This window comes from Hemiscyllium ocellatum, chromosome 19 (genome assembly GCF_020745735.1).
Source record: "Hemiscyllium ocellatum isolate sHemOce1 chromosome 19, sHemOce1.pat.X.cur, whole genome shotgun sequence".
In the NCBI taxonomy this organism is placed as follows: domain Eukaryota; kingdom Metazoa; phylum Chordata; class Chondrichthyes; order Orectolobiformes; family Hemiscylliidae; genus Hemiscyllium; species Hemiscyllium ocellatum.
The window spans coordinates 64,663,506-64,684,757 of NC_083419.1; the positions used below are offsets into that span (position 1 = coordinate 64,663,506).

The 21,252-nt window shown below is 42.5% G+C and overlaps 1 protein-coding gene across 1 annotated transcript in view; it reads right to left on the reverse strand.

Moving 5' to 3' along the window:
• large1 (LARGE xylosyl- and glucuronyltransferase 1) overlaps positions 1–21,252 on the reverse strand; it is a 527,618-nt gene that overhangs the window by 18,097 nt on the left and 488,269 nt on the right. Inside the window, exon 11 of the mRNA XM_060840013.1 lies at positions 16,847–17,002. Within this exon, the coding sequence (XP_060695996.1) occupies positions 16,847–17,002 (156 nt within the window). The remainder of the gene's footprint in view (positions 1–16,846; positions 17,003–21,252) is intronic.

Sequence of the window (21,252 nt, forward strand, 5' to 3'; positions counted from 1 at the left end):
TGAACTGAATGGCTTCCTAGACCATTGAAGAAGGTTATTAAGAGACAAACACAAGGCTCAGGGTCTGGAGTCACGTGCAGGCCAGACCAGGTAAGGACGACAGATTTCCCTTCCTGAAGGATACAAGTGAACCGGATGGATTTTTATGGCAATCAATGATAATTGTCATGGTCTCCATTATTGAGATTAGCTTCCAATTCTAGATTGATTCATTTGAATCCCTCTCAAAACATTGGATTGGGTGTCTACAGTTTTACATCAGTGACATTGCCACCGTGCTAATGTCTTCCCATAGCTGCCTGTGCAACGATCTGAGATTGTAAGAGATTAGTTTCTTACAGCAGAAACAGATTTTCATGGGTGTGTTCCGTATAACGTGACAAGTAAATCAGGATAAGCTGGTAGGCAGAGTGGGTAGCTTTAAAGTTTTGTCAAAGCAGGGGGTTGGAAGCAATTTCCTCTTGCTGCGATCTGGAATGGAATGTCCTGAAGCACAATCAATAGCAGTATGCTGAAGGGAACTGAATGTGTGCTTGAAAAGGAAATTTTTCAGGACTAAGGGAAAATAGCAGGAACAAATTAACCAGTGCTCCCAAATAGCCAGCTGAGTCACAACAGGTTGAAGGCTCTCCCTGGTGGACCATACTGTGACTGTGCTCATTAGGAAGGTGACCCTTGTATAATTTTCCTGTGTACGTCTCACATTTCCCCACCTCATTTGGTTCTGAGGGTTTTCAAATGCATGTCCGCTTAGAAACACAAAACCATTTCATAATTCTCATGTGTCTCCCAACAACTTATGAATTGACGTGTTTCTGGACTATGGGAATGATATTGAAGGACGATCGGAAAAAAAATATATAATTTTTGCTTTGGAAAAGACACAATTTCCTACTGTAACAGTGATACCAAAGCTGGTGGCAACTGTTTTTTTTTGGCGAAGTGTATCAAGTCAAAGCAAAACAACTAAACTCCATTTTGAAATTAAACTGTTGAGCTGTTAGATAACATAAGCCTATCAGCAGAGTAAATGATGCAAATAAAAGCTTATCGGAGGACTTAGGCATGGACAAATCTGTCCCAACAGGATTTATGGCTTTGCCTCATTAGCACACCAGCCACAACAACAGTCAGCTGTTCCCCCTTTACCAGATCTTGCATCGATTTGGTACAGTCATAACAATTCTATGGCTGTAAGAGTACAAAAGAATAAGACTCCAGTATGCTGCATATTCTGTAGTTTCCCTCTCTCACCTTCCTTAAGTAGCAGAGGGATATGTGCAGTTACCAATTGAGACACAGACTCCTGAACTTGGGAAAATGATAGCTTGAGCATTTGGAATGTTGCCACCTCCTTCTTTCGAACATGGTGATGGAAACCGTCTGATCTGAGGAACTGGTCACTCTTTATTCAATTATTTCCATTAATTTGATGAGTCCATCTCCCTGATTCAAAATTAGTTTCACACTGAACTCCTGCACTTGAGTACATGCGACAATAAAACCCAATTATAAATTCTAGTATGTCTATTTTCTTCTGTTACACTAAATATCGAGGCAAAGTTAATTTTGAACATTCCCCCATTTCCTGATTTTCATCTACAATTTCAACACGATCTGTGTGCTCTGACCACCTTAATGTTCCTACTGTAACGGCAAAAAGAAGATTTGAGTATATTTTAGTATCTCTTGCAGGTTTCTTTTCACACTCCTATCTTGTATTCCTGTACTCTTATCTTGGATTCCTATCCAAATAATCATTCAATATCTCATGGGTGCCTTAGTTAAAGCTGACTTCACCACATTTCTAGGCATTACATTCCAAACTCTAACCACTCACTGAGTGGAAGAGTTTTTCTCACATGTCACCCTTATTTCGTTTGCAATCACGATAAATCGGTGCTCTATCGTTCTTGTTTCTTTCATGACTTCTCCCTAAGTACTGGGTGGCACAGTGGTGGCACAGTGGTTAGCACTGCTGCCTCACAGCGCCTGTAGACCCGGGTTCAATTCCCGACTCAGGCGACTGACTGTGTTGGAGTTTGCACGTTCTCCCCGTGTCTGCGTGGGTTTCCTCCGGGTGCTCCGGTTTCCTCCCACAGTCACAAAGATGTGCGGGTGAGGTGAATTGGTCAAGCTAAATTGCCCGTAGTGTTAGGTAAGGGGTAAATGTAGGGGTATGGGTGGGTTGCGCTTCGGCGGGTCGGTGTGGACTTGTTGGGCCGAAGGGCCTGTTTCCACACTGTAAGTCTAATCTAATCTACTCAATCCAGCCTGGTCATGATTTTGAAAATCTCTATCAGATCTCCCCTCTACTTCTTTGATCCATCCACCCTCATCATTGAAGCTGTGCTGGAACCATTCTTGTATAATCGCCTCCGCACTCTCTCCAAAGCATTCACATCTTTCCTACAGTACAGGGGCCATTACTGTACATAATATTCCAGTTGCGGTCTAACCAGTGGTACTCTGTGTCCTTCTCATTGGTCAGTATATGTGCTACATTTTGCACTTCTGTATACTCTGTCTGTTCAGTTTTAAATGTCCCTGGATGTTTTCTTTAGCAAGCAGAATTCTTTTCTCTTAGGGATCTGAACTGTTTCTGTATCACGTTCAATCCATTTTTCAACATAGAGCTTCAGTTTTGAACAGATTTGCCCACTTTACTGCAAACAGTCTCTGACTCTGCACATTGAAGTCAGTCTTACCTAATTGTTGAATTTTAGTACAATGTTAGACCAAAGCGATCTTGGGGTAATTATTCACAGATCCCTGCAATCGCCTGAGAATGTGAACAGGATGGTTAATAAGGCAAATGGAACACTTGCTTTCATCAGTCGTGGGATAGAGTATAAGAGCAAGAAGGTAATGCTGGAGTCATACAGAGTGTTGGTTAGGCATAGCTGGGCAACGGTGGGCAGTTCTCATCCCCTCACTACAAGCAGGATATAATAACACCAGAGGGGGAACACAGGAGCATGTTGGTCGGGATGGAGAAACTGAGCTATAATGGGAGCACAGGCAGGCTGGATTGTATTCTTTAGAGCAGAGAAGACTGATACAGACATGACTGAGGTGTGTAAGATTATGAGGGGTATGAATAGAGAGCAGCTGTTCCCCTTGGGTGAGGGGTCAATCATAACAGAACATAGTTTCAGGGTAAGGGGCAGGACATTCAGAGGGGATTTGCGGAAAAAAAATGTTTTCACTCAATGGGTGGTGGGAATCTGGAATGCACTGTTAGGGATGGTAGTGGAGGCTGGAAACTTTACAATCTTTAAAGAATATGCAGATGAGTGCTTCAAATATCATAATATTCAAGGATTTAGGACAAGTACAGGAAGTTGGGATTCGTGCACTTTTAGTGGCCATAGTCAACGGGCCGAAGGGCCTTTTCTGGGCTCTATGAATCGGGTAGTTGCTCTATGTTTCTCACTTTCAACTGGTACTTTTGATTATTTTGTGGTCACTATTAGATAAGGTTTACACACCTTTAGGCTATAATCTAAATCTAACACAGTATTCATGACTAAATCCAATATAACCTCCGACCAGTTCCTGCCTTGTTGATTCAGGAGACCATGTTGCAGAAAATTAACCCTGAATAAATAAACAAACACACATATACACACAATATGTTTTTCCTCTTTCCAGCACACACTAGTTTTCTTGTCCTTGGCTGTATGAATGTTAAAATCCTCCATTGAGAGAAATCTACTTTGACTACATCCCTATATGGTTCTGTAGTTATGCAATCTGTTACGTCACAGCTGACACTGGGACATGTATATATAATTCCAGACAGTCTTAAATCCTTTTCTATTTCCTAATTTTACACAAAGCTGCTACTTCCTGTTCGTGCACTCTTACCTGTTGGTTTATTTTGCAGTCATGTCTCTGTAATTTGTACTACTGAAGTTGAATTGACAATGGTAGTTTGTTCCTTATACCCTGAGATTTTGTATAAAGAACAATTTCTAGGTGTAACTTCTCGTCTGGACTCTCAACAGACCTCTCCAGTTTTAAACCTAATGTTGATCTTGCTGTTTGTGCACCTTCTCTGAAGCCATAACTTGCTTTTACTCGCTCTGTTCTATCACCGTCTGATCTTTGTATGTTATGACCTGCTTGTATTGCACGGAAAACAAAAATTTTCACCGTATCTATGTACATGTGACAATAGTAAATCAAATCAAATCAAAATCAAATCATGTTTCTTTATTGTCTCTGAAGTCATTTATTTCACATCTTTTAATTTTCCTTTATCTGTGTGCTTAAAGTACAATATCTGACTTAATTCAGGTTTTATTCCTTTGTTTGTTTTCAAAAGTGTTAATTATAGGACCTTTTTCACCAAATAAAACGTTCTATTGACTGCTTTAAAGTGACTGTCTTATTCATCCTTTCCACTAGCATTCCAATTCAGTCAGAGCCTATCCTTCCTGTCCTAATACTGGTGCCCGTATCCCATTAAGTGGAACATTCTTTCTCACACCAATCCTTCAGTGACATGTTCTCCTCACTAATCTGCTTATCCCTAAGCCAATTTGCAAGTACCATGGGTCATAATCCACAGAGTAGAATACTTGAGGTTCTGTCATAGAGTCATACAGCACGGAAACAGACCCTTTGGTCCAACCAGTCATAGAGATGTTCAACACGACAACAGACGCTTCGGTCCAACTCGTCCAGTTATCCTAAACTAATTCAGTCCCATTTTCCAGCACTTGGCCCATTTCCCTCCAAACCCTTCCTAATCATATACTATCCAGCTGACTTTTAAAGGTTGTGATTGTACCAGCTTCCACCACTTCCTCTGGCAGCTTATTTCATTCATGAACCACTCTCCGTGTGAAAATGTCCTTAAGGTCCCTTTTAAATTTTCTCCCTCTCACCCTAAACCTATGCCCTCTATATCTGGACTCACCCACCCCAGGGAAAAGACCCTGTCTATTTACCCTATCCATGCCCTTCATGATCTAATAAATCACTACAAGGTCACCCCTCAGCCTCCGACGCTCCAGGAAAAACAGCCCCAGCCTATTCAGCCTCTCCCTGTAGCTCAAATCCTCCAAACCTGGAAACATCCTTGTAAATCTTTTCTGACCCCTTTCAAGTTTCAAACATCCTTCCAGTAGGAGGGAGACCAGAATTGCGTACAATATTCCAAAAGTGTCTTAACTCCTATACGCGATACTCTGACCAATAACGGAAAGCATAACAAATGCCTTCTTCCCAATGCCGAACATTATCCCAAACTAAACTAGACCCATTTGACTGCTCCTGGCCCATGTCCCTCCAAACCTTTCATATTCATTTTCCTTCCCAAATGTTTTTTAAACATTGTAACTATATTCACATCCATCACTTCCTCAGGGAGTTCATTCCACACATAAATCACACTCTGTGTAAAAGATTTGGCCCCCATGTCTTTTTTAAATCTCACTCTGCTCATCTTAAAAATGTGCCCCCTAGTCTTGAAATCCCCCACCCTCGGAAAAGTCAAGTACCATTAACTCTATCTATATCCCTCATTATTTTATAAACTTCTATGAGATCATCGCTTAACTGAAAGAAGTCACGGTCTATCCAGCCTTTCTCAAACCTTTTAATTCAGATCCTCATTCCTAATACTCTCCAAATGCTGCTCTTTACTGTCTTGCTGGCCCTAGCATGGGTCACAGTAACTGGATCCCTCTCAAACATAGTTTCAAAACAAATCAAGATTTCCTTCATTCAGGCAACACACGTATGGAACTTTCAACCCTGCTTGCAAAGATATTATCTGGCCCCCATGTTAGTGAATTGTTGACAGCTACCACATTATAGTGGGGAGGTGATAGCCTTGAGGTATTATCACTGGACTGTTAATCCAGAGACTCAGGTGATGTTCTGGGGACCTGGGTTCAAATCCTACCATGATGGTGGAATTTGAATTCATTTAAAAGAAGAATCTAACAATGACTAAGAATCCATTGCTGGTTGTGAGGAGAAGCCCATCTGGGTCACTAATGTCCTTTCGGGAATGAATTTGCCATCCTTACCTAGCCTGGCCTGCAGACTCACAGCAATGTATTCGAGTCTTAACTATTCTCTGGCATGGGTAACAAATGCTGGTCTAGCCAGTGATGTTCTTAACCAGTGAATGAATTTTTTAAAAATCCCCTTTTAAACCTTCTTCCCACTTTGGACAACCTCTTGGGCCAAGATGCATATTAGAACTTAGAGCATAGAACATTTCAGCGCAGTACAGGCCTTTGAGCATTTGATGTTGTGCCGACCTGTGGAACCAATCTGAAGCCCATCTAACCTACACTATTCCATTTTCGTCCATATGGCTATCCAATGACCATTTAAACGCCCTTAAAGTTGGAGAGTTTACTACTGGCAGTCTTTGAACACAAGAATGTAAGAACTAGGAGCAGGACAAGCTATCTGGCCCTTTAAGCCTACTCCACCATTCAATAAGATCATGGCTGATCTTTTCGTGGCCTTAGCTCCACTTATCCATCCTCTCTCCATAACCCTTAATTCCTTTATTGATCAAAAAACTCCTTTAGCTTTAAAACATTCAATGAAGAAGCCTCAACTACTTCATTGGGCAGGGAATACCACAGATTCACAACACTCCGGGTGAAGAAATTCCTTCTTAATTCGGTCCTAAATCTGCTCCCCCTAATCTTGAGGCTATGCCTTCTTGTCCTAGTTTCACCTGACAGTGGAAACATTCCCTCTACATCTCATCAATTCACTTCATAATTTTATATTTCTCTATAACATCCTCCCTCATTCTTCTAAATTCCAATGAATATAATCCCAGTCTACTCAGTCTCTCCACATAAGCCAATCCCCTGAACTCCAGTATCAACCTCGTGAACCTCCTCTACTGCCAGGGCATCCCTTCTCAAGTAAGGAGACCAAAACTGCATGTGGAACTCCAGGTGTGTCTTCACCAGCACTCTGTACAGCTGTAGCCTAACCTCCCTGCTTTTAACCTCAATCCCGTTGGCAATGAAGGACAACATTCCATTTGCCTTCCTAATTACCCGTTGTTCCTGCAGACCAACCTTCTGTGATTCATGCACAAGGACACCCAGGTCCCTCTGCACAGCAGCATGCTGCAACTTCTTATCATTCAAATGATAGTTCTTTTGATTGTTATTCTTACCAAAATGGATGATTTCACATTTATTAACAGTGTATTCCATCTGCCAGACCTTTGCCCACTCACTTAAAGTATCTATGTCCCTCTGCAAAGTTTCAAAGTCCACTACACACTTTGCCCTAACATTCATTTTAGTGTCATCTGCAAACTTTGACACACGGACCCAACTCCAAATTATTTAGGCAAACTGTGAATAATTGCAGTTCCAACACTGATTCCTGAAGCACACCACTAGTCACTGATCGCCAATCGGAAAAGCACTCATTTGTTCTCACTCTTCGCTTCCTGTTAGTTAACCTACCCTCGATTCGTGCTAATACTTTACCCATAATGCTTTGCACGTTTATCTTATGCAGCAGCCTTTTGTGTGGTACTTTATCAAATGCCTTATGGGAATCTCGATACACCACATCTACTGGGTCCCCATTGTCCACTGTGCTTGTAACGTCTTCAGAGAATTTCATTACATTGGTTAAACTTGATCTGTCTTTCATGAACCCATGCTGCGTCTGCTCAATGGGATATTTTCTAACTAGCTGCCTTGCTATTTCTTCCTTGATAGTAGATTCAAGCAATTTCCCCACAACAGAGGTTAAGCTAACTAGCTTATAACTCCCCATGTTTTGTCTAGCCCCTTTTTAAAATAGTGGTGTCACATTTACTGTTTTCCAATCTGCTGGAACTGTCCCAGAGGAGAGCAAATTTTGGAAAATTACCACAAGTGCATTTGCTATTTCCCCGCCATCTCTTTTAGTACCCTGGGATGCATTAAATCAGGGCCAGGAGACTTGTCTACTCTTAACTCCGTTAGCTTGTCCAACACCTACCTCTTTTGTGATAATGATTGTTTCCAGGTCCTCACTTACCTTCATCTCTGTCATTTAATGGCATGTTATTCATGTCCTCCACTGTGAAGACCAATACAAAATACCTGTTCAAAGCCTCGACCATTTCCTCATATCCCATCACTAAATACCCCTTCTCATCCTGTAAAAGACTGATGCTTACCTGAACCATTCTTTTTCATTTTATTTATTTATAGAAGCTTTTGTTATCTGCCTTTATATTCTGAACTAGTTTAGAATATAGAACATTACAGCACAGTACAGGCCCTTCAGCCCTCGATGCTGTGCCGACCTGTGGAACCAATTTGAAGCCTATCTACCCTACACAAATCCACTCTTATCCATATGCCTATCCAATGACCATTTAACTTCCCTTAAAGTAGGCAAGTCTACTACTGCTACAGGGAGTGTGTTCCATGCCCCTACTATTCTCTGAGTAAAGAAACTACCTCTGACATCTGTCCTATATATATCACCCCTCAATTTAAAGCTATATCCCCTCGTGCTAGCCATCACCATCCGAGGAAAAAGGCTCTCACAACCTATTTAACCCTCTGATTATCTTACATGTCTCAATTAAGTTTACTTTCATAATCTGTCTGACTTTATGGATTTTTTTGTAGCTTTCTGTTGACCTTTGACGCTATTTTTACAGGTAACAAGTACATCATAGCTTTTGAATAAGATCAGTTTCTATCGAACCTCATCATAATCTTACCTGCGTTCCCTTTACTGTTTACAGAATCAGTCGCCCACCTTCATTCTAAACCGCTACCTCTCTCTCTTTGAACTGTGACCAAAGTCTGGAGCACATTGTTGAGGTCCTGATCCATCGCTGTTCCGAGTCAAGGGTCATCCAACTCACACTCAGTCATTGAGCCAGAGCGATTTATGGTGGAGACATTCACATGAGATGTTGACAGACATAAACTGAGTTGGCATCTTTCTCAAACTGAGAGACAGTCAGCGTAATGTTCATCTTAGCATTTCAATAGGGCCCTTCCCCTGGGGTGAGGGGCTTTCCCATGCATGTTTTTGGGTGACGGAAGCTGCTGGATCTTACAGGATTGTACCAGAACTCCCATGAAGTCCTCCTTTTACCCATGTTCCTGCCATTTTTGTTCACATCTGCACCATTCACACCGAATAAGGGAGCTTTTAAAATATCTCGAGTTTTCTTCGGTTTGAAACATTCTGTTTCAAAATCTAAGGCAAGGGAAACTAATTTGGTTACACTGCACAATGAATCTACAAAATGGATTTATAAATGGATGCAGTGGGCGTGTTTGTGGGTGAGACGATGGCCTAGTGTTGCTGTCATTGAACTAGTAATCTAAAGATTTGAATTCCATAAAAATCTAGATTTAAAAGACCAATGGTGACCATGAATCCATTGTCGATTTTTGGAAAAACCCATCTGGTTCATTAGGGAAGGCAATTGCAATCCTTACCTGGTCTGGCCCACATGTGACTCGAGACCCATAGCAATGTGGTTGACTCTTAAATATCCTTTGGGAAGTTAGGGAGTTTTTTCAAAAATTCATTCACAGGATGTGGGTGTTACTGGGTAGGCCAACATTTCCTGCCCATCTCTAACTACCCAGAGGGCAGTAAAGAGTCAACGACATCGCTGTGGGTCTGGAGTCACATGTAGGCCACACTAGATAACAAAGGCGGTTTCCTTCCCTCAATGATATAAGGGAACCAGATGGAATTTTTGACAATCAACAGTGGTTTCATGGTCATCATTTGACTCTTAGAGTCACAGAGATGTACAGCACAGAAACAGACCCTTCGGTCCAACTTGTCCATGCTGATCAGATATCCTAACCCAATCTAGTCCCACCTGCTAGCACTTGGCCCACATACCCTCCAAACCCTTCTGAACCATATATCCAGATGCCTTTTAAATGTTGCAATTGTACCAGCCTCCACCACTTCCATTGGCTGCCTCATTCAATATACACACCACCCTCTGCATGAAAAAGTTGCCCCTGGGGTCTCTTTTATATCTTTCCCCTTTCACCAATGCCCTCCCAGATTTTTAATTCAATCCAAATTCTACCATCTGCCGTAGCAGGATTTGAACCCAGGTCCCTCAGATCATTATTGGGATCTCTGGAATAATAGCCTAGTGATAATACTTCCCATGAGTCAATATGGTTGATGCTTAATCCCTTCTGAGCAATTAGGAATGCAAAATAAATGTTAGCTTGGCCAGTAATGCCCACATCCCGTGAACAAATACAAAAAAAATGCTTGGGAATCCAAAACACCTGAATGAAGCTGTACTGCCATGAAGCATAACTGGTGGAATGACCTGAGAAATTCAGTGATCAGATTTTCAAAAGTGGTAATGCATGAAACAAAGCAAATTAAATAATAAACACATTAAAACATAACATGTTTGTGCAGAAAGGGACAAATTTTAGGGAGAGATAGTAACCAGTGACCAAACGGATTCAAGAACTGTTTCTACCCCACTGTTACCAGAATTTTGAATGGACCTCTTTAAATGTTAATGTTGATCCCTCTCTGCACCTTCTCTGCAGCTGAACACTGTACCCTGCACTCTGTTCTGTTACCCTGATGCACTTGTACAGTACGGTCTGCCTGTAAAGCATGTAAGATAATACTTTTCATGTACCTTGGTACACATAATAAATCAGTACAGTTACAATTGAAAATCTGTTTCATTTCCTTTTAAATTAACTGGACACCGCAGGTCTGTATGACAGTCACACACTTAATTGGCTTGTTCTTCAAGTTACTGTTAGTTTGTTAAACAATTAAATTGAAAACAAAATTGAGGATGCAACATTACAATGGAGACTATGAAGTGATCAGGAAAGATTTGGCGAAACGGGTGGCCGAGTGGCTGCAAAATTAAAGTATCCAGGAACATGAAATAAAACGGTGAAATATTCTCAGATGTAAGACTGAAAAAAAAACAAAGCCTGAATGGGAAAAGGCCATTAAGGGATAAAAATCAGAAGCAGTGATAATGAAATAGTAAAAGATTTTAAATTACTTTTGGGTTTTTTTTTCAGTATTTACCAGGGAGTTAGGAATGGCCTCAGAAAATGAGATTAGATGTGATATAACTGCATTTAAAATACAAAAAAGGGATAAGTATTAAATAGAGTTATCAAACTCAGACAGATAAAGAAGCTGGTCTGGACAGATTATATTTGTGCATTTTAAAAGAAATGTCAAGGAGAGATAGCTGGGCCACAACTGCACACACGGTATTTAATAATTCATTAGAAACAGATTTAGCACCACAGGATAACTGAGATTATGCCTATATTAAAGAAGGACTTTGGACATGTCCAGAGTATTGTAAACCAGAAAGCTCAACATTCACGTAGGGACGATAGAGAAGCAGATAATTGAAAAATATGTAGAAACCAAAGATGTAATTATAAACAGTCATGTGCATTTGAAGAGGGAAGAACTTTTTGGATCAACCTTATTGAATACGCTGCTGTAACAGAGGAAATATACAAGGATAATTCAGTAGTGGGAACGTTATTTGGCCTTTTCAAAAGACATTAGGGCAGCACGGTGACTCAGTGGCAAGCACTGCTGCCTCACAGCACCAGGGTCCCAGGTTCAATTCCAGCCTTGGGCAACTGTCTGTGTGGAGTTTGCACATTCTCTCCGTGTCTGTGGGGTTTCCTCCAGGTGCTCCGGTTTCCTCTCACAATCCAAAGATGTGCGGGTCAGGTGAAGTGGCCGTGGTAAATTGCCCATAGTGTTAGGTGCATTAATCAGAGGGAAAATGGGTCTGGGTGGGTTACTCTTCGGAGAGTCAGTGTGGATTGTAAGGGCCTATTTCCACACTGTAGGGAATCTAAATCTAAATCCTACAAGTGATTATTGATAGACTAATGGTTAAGATCAGAGCATCTGGTCATGAGACCAGGAGAGAAATGGATTCAGTATAACTTCTTCAGAATGCTGAAGAGCAATACTGGACTTGAAATACTAACTCTGTTTCTCTCTCCACAGATGCTACCAGACCTATTAAGTTTCTCCAGCCATCTGTGGTAGTTTCAGATTTCTAGCATCTCAGCTACTATGAAGAGAATGGATCGCTAGCTGGCTCCAAGCCAGACAGCAGACAGCGGACTAAAGGCCAACTGTTCGCAGTGACAATAGGTGGAGGAAGGCACCACAAGGTTGAGTGTTGGGATCTACTGTTTTCAACAACTTATGTTCAAAGTTAGACTTTGGTAGCAAATAAAACGAGTTATAAATTTGCAGACATCATCAACTTGTGCAAGGTGGGGGTGTAGCCAATACTAAAGAGGATTAGAACTTGCAGAACAGCCATATCATTGGCGATGGATTAAAGCCAGTGACCACACCATTATAGTTAGCTTTCAGTCAGCATCACTAAACTGATAAAATCCAAAAGGACTGCAGATGCTGTAAATCAGAAACATAAAAACATAAGTTGCTGGAAAAGCTCAGCTGGTCTGGCACATATCTGTGAAGGTAAATCAGAGTCACTGTTTCGGGTCCAGTGACCCTTCTTCAGAACTGATGGTAGCTCGGAAAATCTTCGAGGAGAAAGTGAGGACTGCAGATGCTGGAGATCAGAGCTGAAAATGTGTTGCTGGTCAGGCAGCATCCAAGGAGCAGGAGAATCGACGTTTCGGGCATGAGCGTACTAGTCTGAAAACGCACGGACTCAGAAGCTAAGCAAACTCAGGCCTGGTTAGTACTTGGATGGGAGACCGCCTGGGAATACCAAGTGCAGTAGGCCTTTTCCGCCAGCAGAGGCTGCTCAAGTCACCCCTCTGCACTTGTGTTGTGCCAACAATGGAGCGGTAGCTATGAAAATGTCAATTTACATGCAGAAGATAGGGTGGCAGATGGGGATAAGGTGGAGATAGAGCCTAAACAGAGAGAAGAACAGTTGGACTGACAAAGGAGTGGGTAACGATCAGACGAGGAGAGTGAATAGCTATTCATGGGGGACAGTTAGTGGCTAACAATGGGTAATGTGTAATGGCAGGCTTTGTGAAGTCTCCAAAAACAACTAAAACAACACAGGATTACATATAATACGTGCACTGAAATAGGATGCTTGGCACATCTAAATCTATCTTTGTAACCACCTTCAGTACTTCTCCCTCAAAGGCTAGTTCAATTTCCCCTCAATGCCATCTACAAAATTCACTTCAACCACTCCGCATAGTAGTGAGTGATGTGTTCTCACTGCTCTCTGGGAAATTATTTTCTTGGGAACCATCTTATTTTGATGGGCTCTAGTTATGATCTTCCTCGCAAGAGTAAACATTTTTTTCTGTACCTGCTCTGTCAAGACCTTTTCTAGTCATTAATAAACCTTTATGAGGTCAGCCTTCTTTCATTAAAAGAAATGACAGTCAGTCTGTCTGGTGTCATCTTTACAAATCTTCTCCAGTGGCTCCATAAACATGTTATAATATTACCAGAACGGCTCACTGACTTCAAGGATGGTCTAACCAAGGTTCATTGCAAGTTCAGTCTAATTTCACTACTGTTCAACTGTATCCCTCTAAACTTGGTTTGTATTTTTGCAGTCAGAACGTTAAGTAATTGATGCACTTGTACTCTCCAGATCATTCTGCTAATCCACCCACTTTGGGCATCTTGGTAAAAACAATGACTGCAGATGCTGGAAACCAGATTCTGGATTAGAGTGGTGCAGGCACTCTGCCTGTATTCCTGATGAAGGGCTTTTGCCCGAAACGTCGATTTCCCTGCTCCTCGATGCTGCCTGAACTGCTGTGCTTTTCCAGCACCACTCTAATTCAGAATCTGTGCATCTTCCTAATAGAGAGTGACCTCTGTATTGTTTCTACCAAAAACGTGCTGCCCCTCACAGAGTTGAACTACACGCAAATTAGTTTCCGTTCTTCAAACTTATAAACACCCTCATTCAGGGATTTTGTGCCAGAATGTCACTACCTCTGAAGCAGTACGCTTGGGTTCAAGTCCAAATTGCACTAGAGATGTTTAATAACATCGCTGAACAAGTTTATTAGAAAATATCTATGAATGCTCTCCTGCAATTTATTGCACATCAGTGGTCAGGAATTCTACAGCAAGTAATTCACTTCCGGACTGCCCTAGTGCCTGTCCACCATCTACAAGGCACAATCAGGAGTGTGATGGAATACTCCCCAGCAACATTCAGGAAGCTTGATACCATCCAGGACAAAAAGAGCTCACTTGATTGGCACTGCATCCACAAACATTCACTCTCTCCAACATTGACACAGCAACAGTGTGTATTATCTGCAGAAATTCACAAAAGAACCTCAGACAGCACCTTCCAAGGCCAAGGACAGCAGATCCATGGGAACATCACCACCTGCAAGTTCTCCTCTCAGCCACTCACCCTCCTGACTTGGAAATGTATCATTGTCCCTTCATTGTCACTGGGTCAAAATCCTGCAGGCCCTACCCTAAGGGCGTAATGGGTCTGCTTACTGCAAATGGACTGCAATGGTTCAAGAAGGTAGCTCACCACTGCCTTCTCAAGGGAAACTAGGGACAGACAATAAATGCTGGCTCATTAATTAATAATAATAATAAAAACAATCCTCCACAGTACTGACATTCCCCTCCCACATTTGCTTTGTTCCACAAATTCAGAAATTGTTTTTGATCCCAAAATCCTAATTGATAACCAAAGGCCTGATCCCTAGAGAAAACCACTTCCCACCTTCCGTCACTCTGAATAACCATCTGCATTGTATCTTCTGTCTGTTGGGAAAGGCCCAGGTTTCTATCACTAGGTGGCGAGAGAGCAGTTTGTACTGACATTGTAGTCTTGCCTGCTGCATGCACAAGCAGAACAGGCAAATCTGATTTAAACAGACTCTTATGTAAGTCTGATTTACAAATCCCGATCCCCACCAAAGGAGTTTCTGTCCATTTAAATTTCATTCACACGAGGAAGTAAAACCAGCTGGCGAATCTCAGGGTTCAAGAGCTGGACTGAACTTCAGAGAATTTTAAAAAATCTTTGTTCGTGATCATGGTAATAGCACATCAGAAAGCTACTGTGTTCCAACCAGACGCTAAGTTGAAAACCACTCTGAAGTTTGGTAAAAATCTCCAATTCACCACAACACAGTCTGCAATCAACTCAGAATCTAGGTCCATATCCATTGGAAAATTCATTTTAAGTCCAGATTCAAAATCTGGGCCTAATTCCACCCAGCTCCCAGCTCCCAATACACTAGAATCCAGGTCCAGTCCATCCAGAGATTGGGCCAGATTCATAAAGTCTCCTGTCACAAATCTATCCAGGAACCTGCTCCCAATTCAACTGAGTCCGCCCAGTCTCCAGCCCAAATCCAAACAGACTGCAGGCCCAAATCCACCAGATGTTGCAATCCACTCAAATATCCTGGCTAAAATACAGTCAGAATCCAAGGCTCAATTCACCAGGAAATTAGGAGAAAATCCAGGAACTAAGCCTTGATCCACCAGGACATATTCAGCATGGATTATCGGGACCACTGTCAAGACTAAAAATGCAGGAGAACTTCTCTTTCAAGCAAGGAGTGCTGTCGGAATCTGACTGCTGATCAGGTCACTTACCACAAGTCAGCTTTCAAATCTGGGATACTTATACCAACAAATCCTCAAGTGGTATGTTATATCCACATGGGCATGGTCCAACTTGACTGGATTTTGTTTTTGTTACTGTGAGATTAGATGACTTACAGTGTGGAAACAGGCCCTTAGGCCCAAGGGGGTCCACACCGACCCGCAACCCACCCATTTACCCAATACGGGCAATTTAGCATGGCCAATTCACCTGACCTGCACATCTTTGGACTGTGGGAGGAAACCGGAGCACCCGGAGGAAACCCACGCAGACACGGGGAGAATGTGCAAACTCCACACAGTCGCCTGAGTCGGGAATTGAACCCGGGTCTCTAGCGCTGTGAGGCAGCAGTGATAACCACTGTGCCACCGTGCCGCCTGTAAAACTCCAGTTCTACCGAACTCAGTGGGAACTAGTGAATGCAAAAAGGAGAATCATAAGGTGAGGGTGGGCTTTGACAAGACATTTTTTTGTCAGTGGGGTGGGTAGTTTTTGCTCTCTTTGGCTTTGCCATGAGGAAGCTTTAATGGACAAGAACTCACAGAAAAAGGAAGACTTGCATTAATGTAGCAGCTCTCACAACTGTGAGGCACCGCAAAGTATTTCACAGTCAACCAGTACACATGGTCACTTTGTATCGTGGGAAACAGCCAAATTGCATAAAACAAAAACCCACTGCAATGACAGATAAATAATCAGATGATTTCTTTTTAAGCAGAGCTAGTAGTCACAAGTACACCAGGGAGATTGTTCTACTCCTGTTGAAATAGCCCCATGGAATCTTTCACTTCCACTTGAGAGGGCTTGTGGAGATCTAGGATTAAAACCTCATCTGGAAGACAGCATCCCTGATGGTGTAGCACTCCTTCTGCTTGAGTTACATGCTGAGATTCCTGTGACACAGAATACTGTCAACAGCGTAGGTTCAATTCCCACACTGGCTAACATACCATGAAGGACTCTCCTTCTCAACCTCTCCCCTTTGCCCGAGTTGTGGTGACCCTCAGGTTAAACCACCACCAGCCATCTCTCTCTGATGACAAGTTAGCTCTAGGACTATGGCTGTTTTATCTGTTTTTGGATTTCCTCTTGGACCTGGAATCAGAGGCAAGAGTGCTACCCACAGGTACTTTGGAATAAGTCACTACCAGTGAGTTAACAGACTTCCAGTCAATTTCCACTGACATTGGGTAACCTCCAGTCATGCTCTGCACTTACATTTTGACTGTTCTTGTCTACCTCACTGGGACAGCCAAACAGCTCCCGACGCAGGAGGTTCCCATCATATTCCAGAAACGTCAGATACAGGTTCCGGAAAAACTCCACGTGCTTGTTCTTCACTCGCAGCTTTTTGGGAGAATTCCAGTGGATCACCTGCAGGACAAAAAAAGCCCGATCAACATCACATTCACGAGTTAGCCCAGGAAGAGGCAGTACAAAAACCACAGACCCAGCACACTGACACTGCCTGCTCATCACTGTCACAAAGCACTGACTGCCGCTCACTTTCCACGACCCATTCTGAGTTATTCATTCTTGCTCAGACAGTCAGTATTGCTTTTCAAAACATTCGCTTGGCAGTACGGAGTGTGAAATGAGAGACAGGTGGCAGAAATTCTTCATCTTCCACTCATCAGACCAACTGGAAGAATACCTCATTTTGAATAATCACTTTACACAACCTACAACTGATTGGTTGACGATTGATTCTGATTGGTCAAGGCATTGTCATGGGGAGAGCAACAGGGAACTATAGACCCCTCAGACTTCCTGGTATTTAAAAAATGGCTCAAGGCTTGAACATATTTACAAGGATGTTGCCAAAGTTGGAGAGTTTGAGCTTTAGGGAGAGGCTGAATAGACTGGGGCTCTTCTCCTGGAGTGTCAGAGGCTGAGGAATGACCTTGTAGAGGTTTATAAAATCATGAATGGCATGGATAGGGTAAACAGACAAGGTCTTTTCCCTGGGAAAAAGTGAGGACTGCAGATGCTGGAGATCAGAGTCGAGAGTGTGGTGCAGGAAAAGCACAGCAGCTCAGGCAACATCCGAGGAGCAGAAGAATCAACGTTTCAGACATCAACCCTCATTCCTGAAGGGCCTATGGCTGAAATGTCAATTTTGCTGCTTCTCGGATGCTGGCTGACCTGCTGGGCTTTTCCAGCACCATACTCCTGACCCCAAGGTCTTTTCCCTGAGATGGGAAAGTTTAGAACTAGAGGGCATAAATTTAGGATGAGAGGGAATAAATTTAAAAGAGAGCTAAAAGGCAATTTTTTCATGCAAGGGGTGGTCCATGCATGGGATGAGCTGCCAGAGGAAGTGATGGAAGCTGGTTCAATTACAATATCTAAAAGACAACTGGATGGGTATATGCATAGGAAGGGTTTGGAGGGATATGGGCCAAATGCTGGCAAATGAGACTAGATTAAATTAGGAAATTTGTTAGGGATAGATGAGTTGGACTGAAGGGTCTGTTTCAATGCTGTACATCTCAATCATTTTATATTCCTTTCGCTTACAGAGCATGGGTTATGTGTACAGATATATATCATTTCTAGCAAGTGTAAATGAGCCACATTATGACAAGGTCTGATTATTGCAAATTAGTTCTTAATATAGCTATTATAGCACTCAGGATTCTTCACAAAGTGCTGCCCAATTGTGAATTACATTTAAGAGTGGATGTTCTGATTTACGATCTACAAGCATGGGCTGCCGGAGGACAATTTGTTCTCTGCTATTTTGAATAAGTGAAGGAACATGGTGTTGTATTTCATCAGTAATTTATTAATACTACGGCCCACAGACCTGGCACTGCACAGAATTGGAAATTCAGGCATGATGTTGTTCAATCATGTGGGAGGCAGGACTAATGTTGGCATCCTGTTGTGAAGGTTACCTGGTCTTTGAAAGAAAAGGTCAGCTGTTAATTATTTGGTTTGCACCTCAGCTCATGTCCAAAGCTGATGTTCTCAACTGGGAAGGAGAGTTGTCGGTGACATTACACTGAGATTCGGCCAGTTTCGAGGTGGCGCTGTGGGCTAATGCTGTGCACAGAGGGTAGTGAAGACTTGGAGTATTTCCTCTCTCTACCTCTCTCCCCACCTCTCCTCCCTACTCCAAAATCTCAATTGAAAATTTTGAAACTAAGAATGACCTTTTGTTTTTGCCAGGCCATAATGGAAAGGGATTCATTCATTGGTGAGTTGTGAACAAAATCATAAGCCTGTGGGTCCTAATGGTGTCCATCTGATCCCAAACCCAGGTTGGCAAATACTTGGTCTTCTAACCTCTCTGTTTCCTGCCTCCAGCACAGATGGGTTTATTTCCAGTTGGTGCAGAGGAATCTTAACTATGTCCAACCTCCTTCCTTGTCTCCTACCTGGCGTCCAGCTTAACTCCTTTTGACATGGAAAGTTTTCACGCTTTCTGATTGGAAGCTACTGGCAGTTGACTGCAGTTCCCCACCCAATCAGAGATTAGGTCCAGTTTATTTCAGTCTCCTGAGCCCAGCTGAGTTAAGGTCAGTTCCAGTCAGACGTCCGAATAAATGCTTCACCAAAGTCACTTGAGTATAAGTGCAGATAAGTTTGTCATGGGACATTGGACACCTTACTTTTATTGTCAGCCTTTTATGAGATATGGGCATTGCAAGCCAGCCCTGCATTTGCTGCCCAACTCTAACTACCTTTGATCTGAACAGCTTGAATAGTGTGGAAGGAGGCCATTCGGCCCATTCCAATGCGCCAAAGTGCATCCTACCTGATAACCCTGCATTTCCCACGTTCAATTCACCTAACTTACATAGCCCTGGACACTACAGGCAATTTACCCATGGCCAGTCCACCTAAGTGCATATTTTTGGGCTGTTGGTGGGGGTGGGGTGGTGACGTCCAAATTCTACTTAGACAGTTGCCAAAGGCTGGAATTGAATGTAGGTCCCTAGCGCTGTGAGGCAGCAGTGCTAACCACTCAGCCACCATGCCACCCTAATTTCAGATGATATTTGACAGTCAATCACATGTCTGTGGGTCTGGAGCCACACTTAGGCAAGACCTATATGTCCTAGGGTGGATTGGATGAGTTTTTACTGAGGCAAGCTTTAGATTTCAGAGTAATTAACTACTAATTGAATTTAAAATCCCACTGCTTGCCAAGATGAGGTTTGAGTCCATGACCCAGAACATCAGTCTGGACCTCTGTATAACTGGTCTAGTGATATTATCACTAAACCACTGCACTCTCCTGTCCCATTAGGTCACCATTCAGACTTTAACAGTTGTTGCGGAATCCTCACCGTTATAGTTCCCTACATTTGCAGTAACTGTGTTGCTAATATTGACATGGGGTTAATTGTATATTAAATGTGTGCAGGCGGTGGCTGTCAACAGGGGATTCATTTGAATTTCCAGCAAACGCAGATTAAAACTGATTCTCCAGCATCTGCAGTCCTCACCTTCTCCTAGTTGCTACAAATGATACTGCAAGGCCTCTTTCAAGGGGTCTCACCTTGAAGACGTTCTCCTCCTCCATCCACAAAGATTTCAGAGAGTTTCTCTCCCAGTGCACACCCCCAGGAGATCTCCTCTGCCCTGAAGCTCTTCAATCACATCCTGAATCAGCCATCTGTGATCTTCCCCCACCCCCAGCCCCATCCCCTCCTACTTATGCCTCATTTCCCCCTTCCCCTTCCACATTCTTGATGAAAGGCTTAAGCCCGAAACCTCGACTCCTCTGCTCCTCAGATGCTGCCTGATCAGCACCACACTTTTTTGTCTCTGATTTTCCAACATCTGCAGCCCTCACTTTCTCCTGGTTAGGAGGTGAATGCTTGTAAATAAATATACAAGTGTGCAATGATTGTTTCTACTTCTATCCTTCAGCAACTGGCTTTTCGGAAAATATTACAAGCAGTGGGGACAAGGTAACAAAAATATACAAAGCTGAATGGAAATGCATGATGACGAGGAGTAGATCAGACATGGTTTGACATAGGTTTTTTATAATTATTTGAAATAATTGAGCTTTTCACAAGATGAAATCGAATTGACAAGGTTATGAAATAGCTGAAGCTTTTAACAAAAGCCAAAGATTCAAGACTGACTCCAGAAAAAGCTGCAAAGAAAATTAATAATTTCCAAAACACCATTCATGAGCTCAGACCTGCTTTACAGCTAAATCTGCACAAAGAAATGATCCCCAAAACACCACATAAACCCTCTTTTGTGATCCTGTTTGGGGTATGGGGAGATCTTCCCAAATCATCTTCTGATAAAAAAAACAAAAGAACTGTGGATGCTGTAAATCAGAGTCAAAAACAGAAATTGCAGGAAAAGCTCAGCAGGTCTGGCAGCAACTGTGGAGAGAAATCAGATTTAACGTTGTGGGGTGACTCAGTACTCAGTCCTGAGTTAGGGTCACTCAACCCGAATTTGATTTCTCTCCACTAATTTTCTTCTATTTATTTTCTGGATCTTCTGACTAAGAAAGGACAGATTTGGTCTCGACTTAATGTCTCATCCAAAAGATAGCACCTCCAAAAGCAAAGCAAAGCACAATGTCAGTACTGTACTAAAGGCAGGGTTAGTCAAGGATTTCCAGAATGGATTTGTTAAGAGCGATT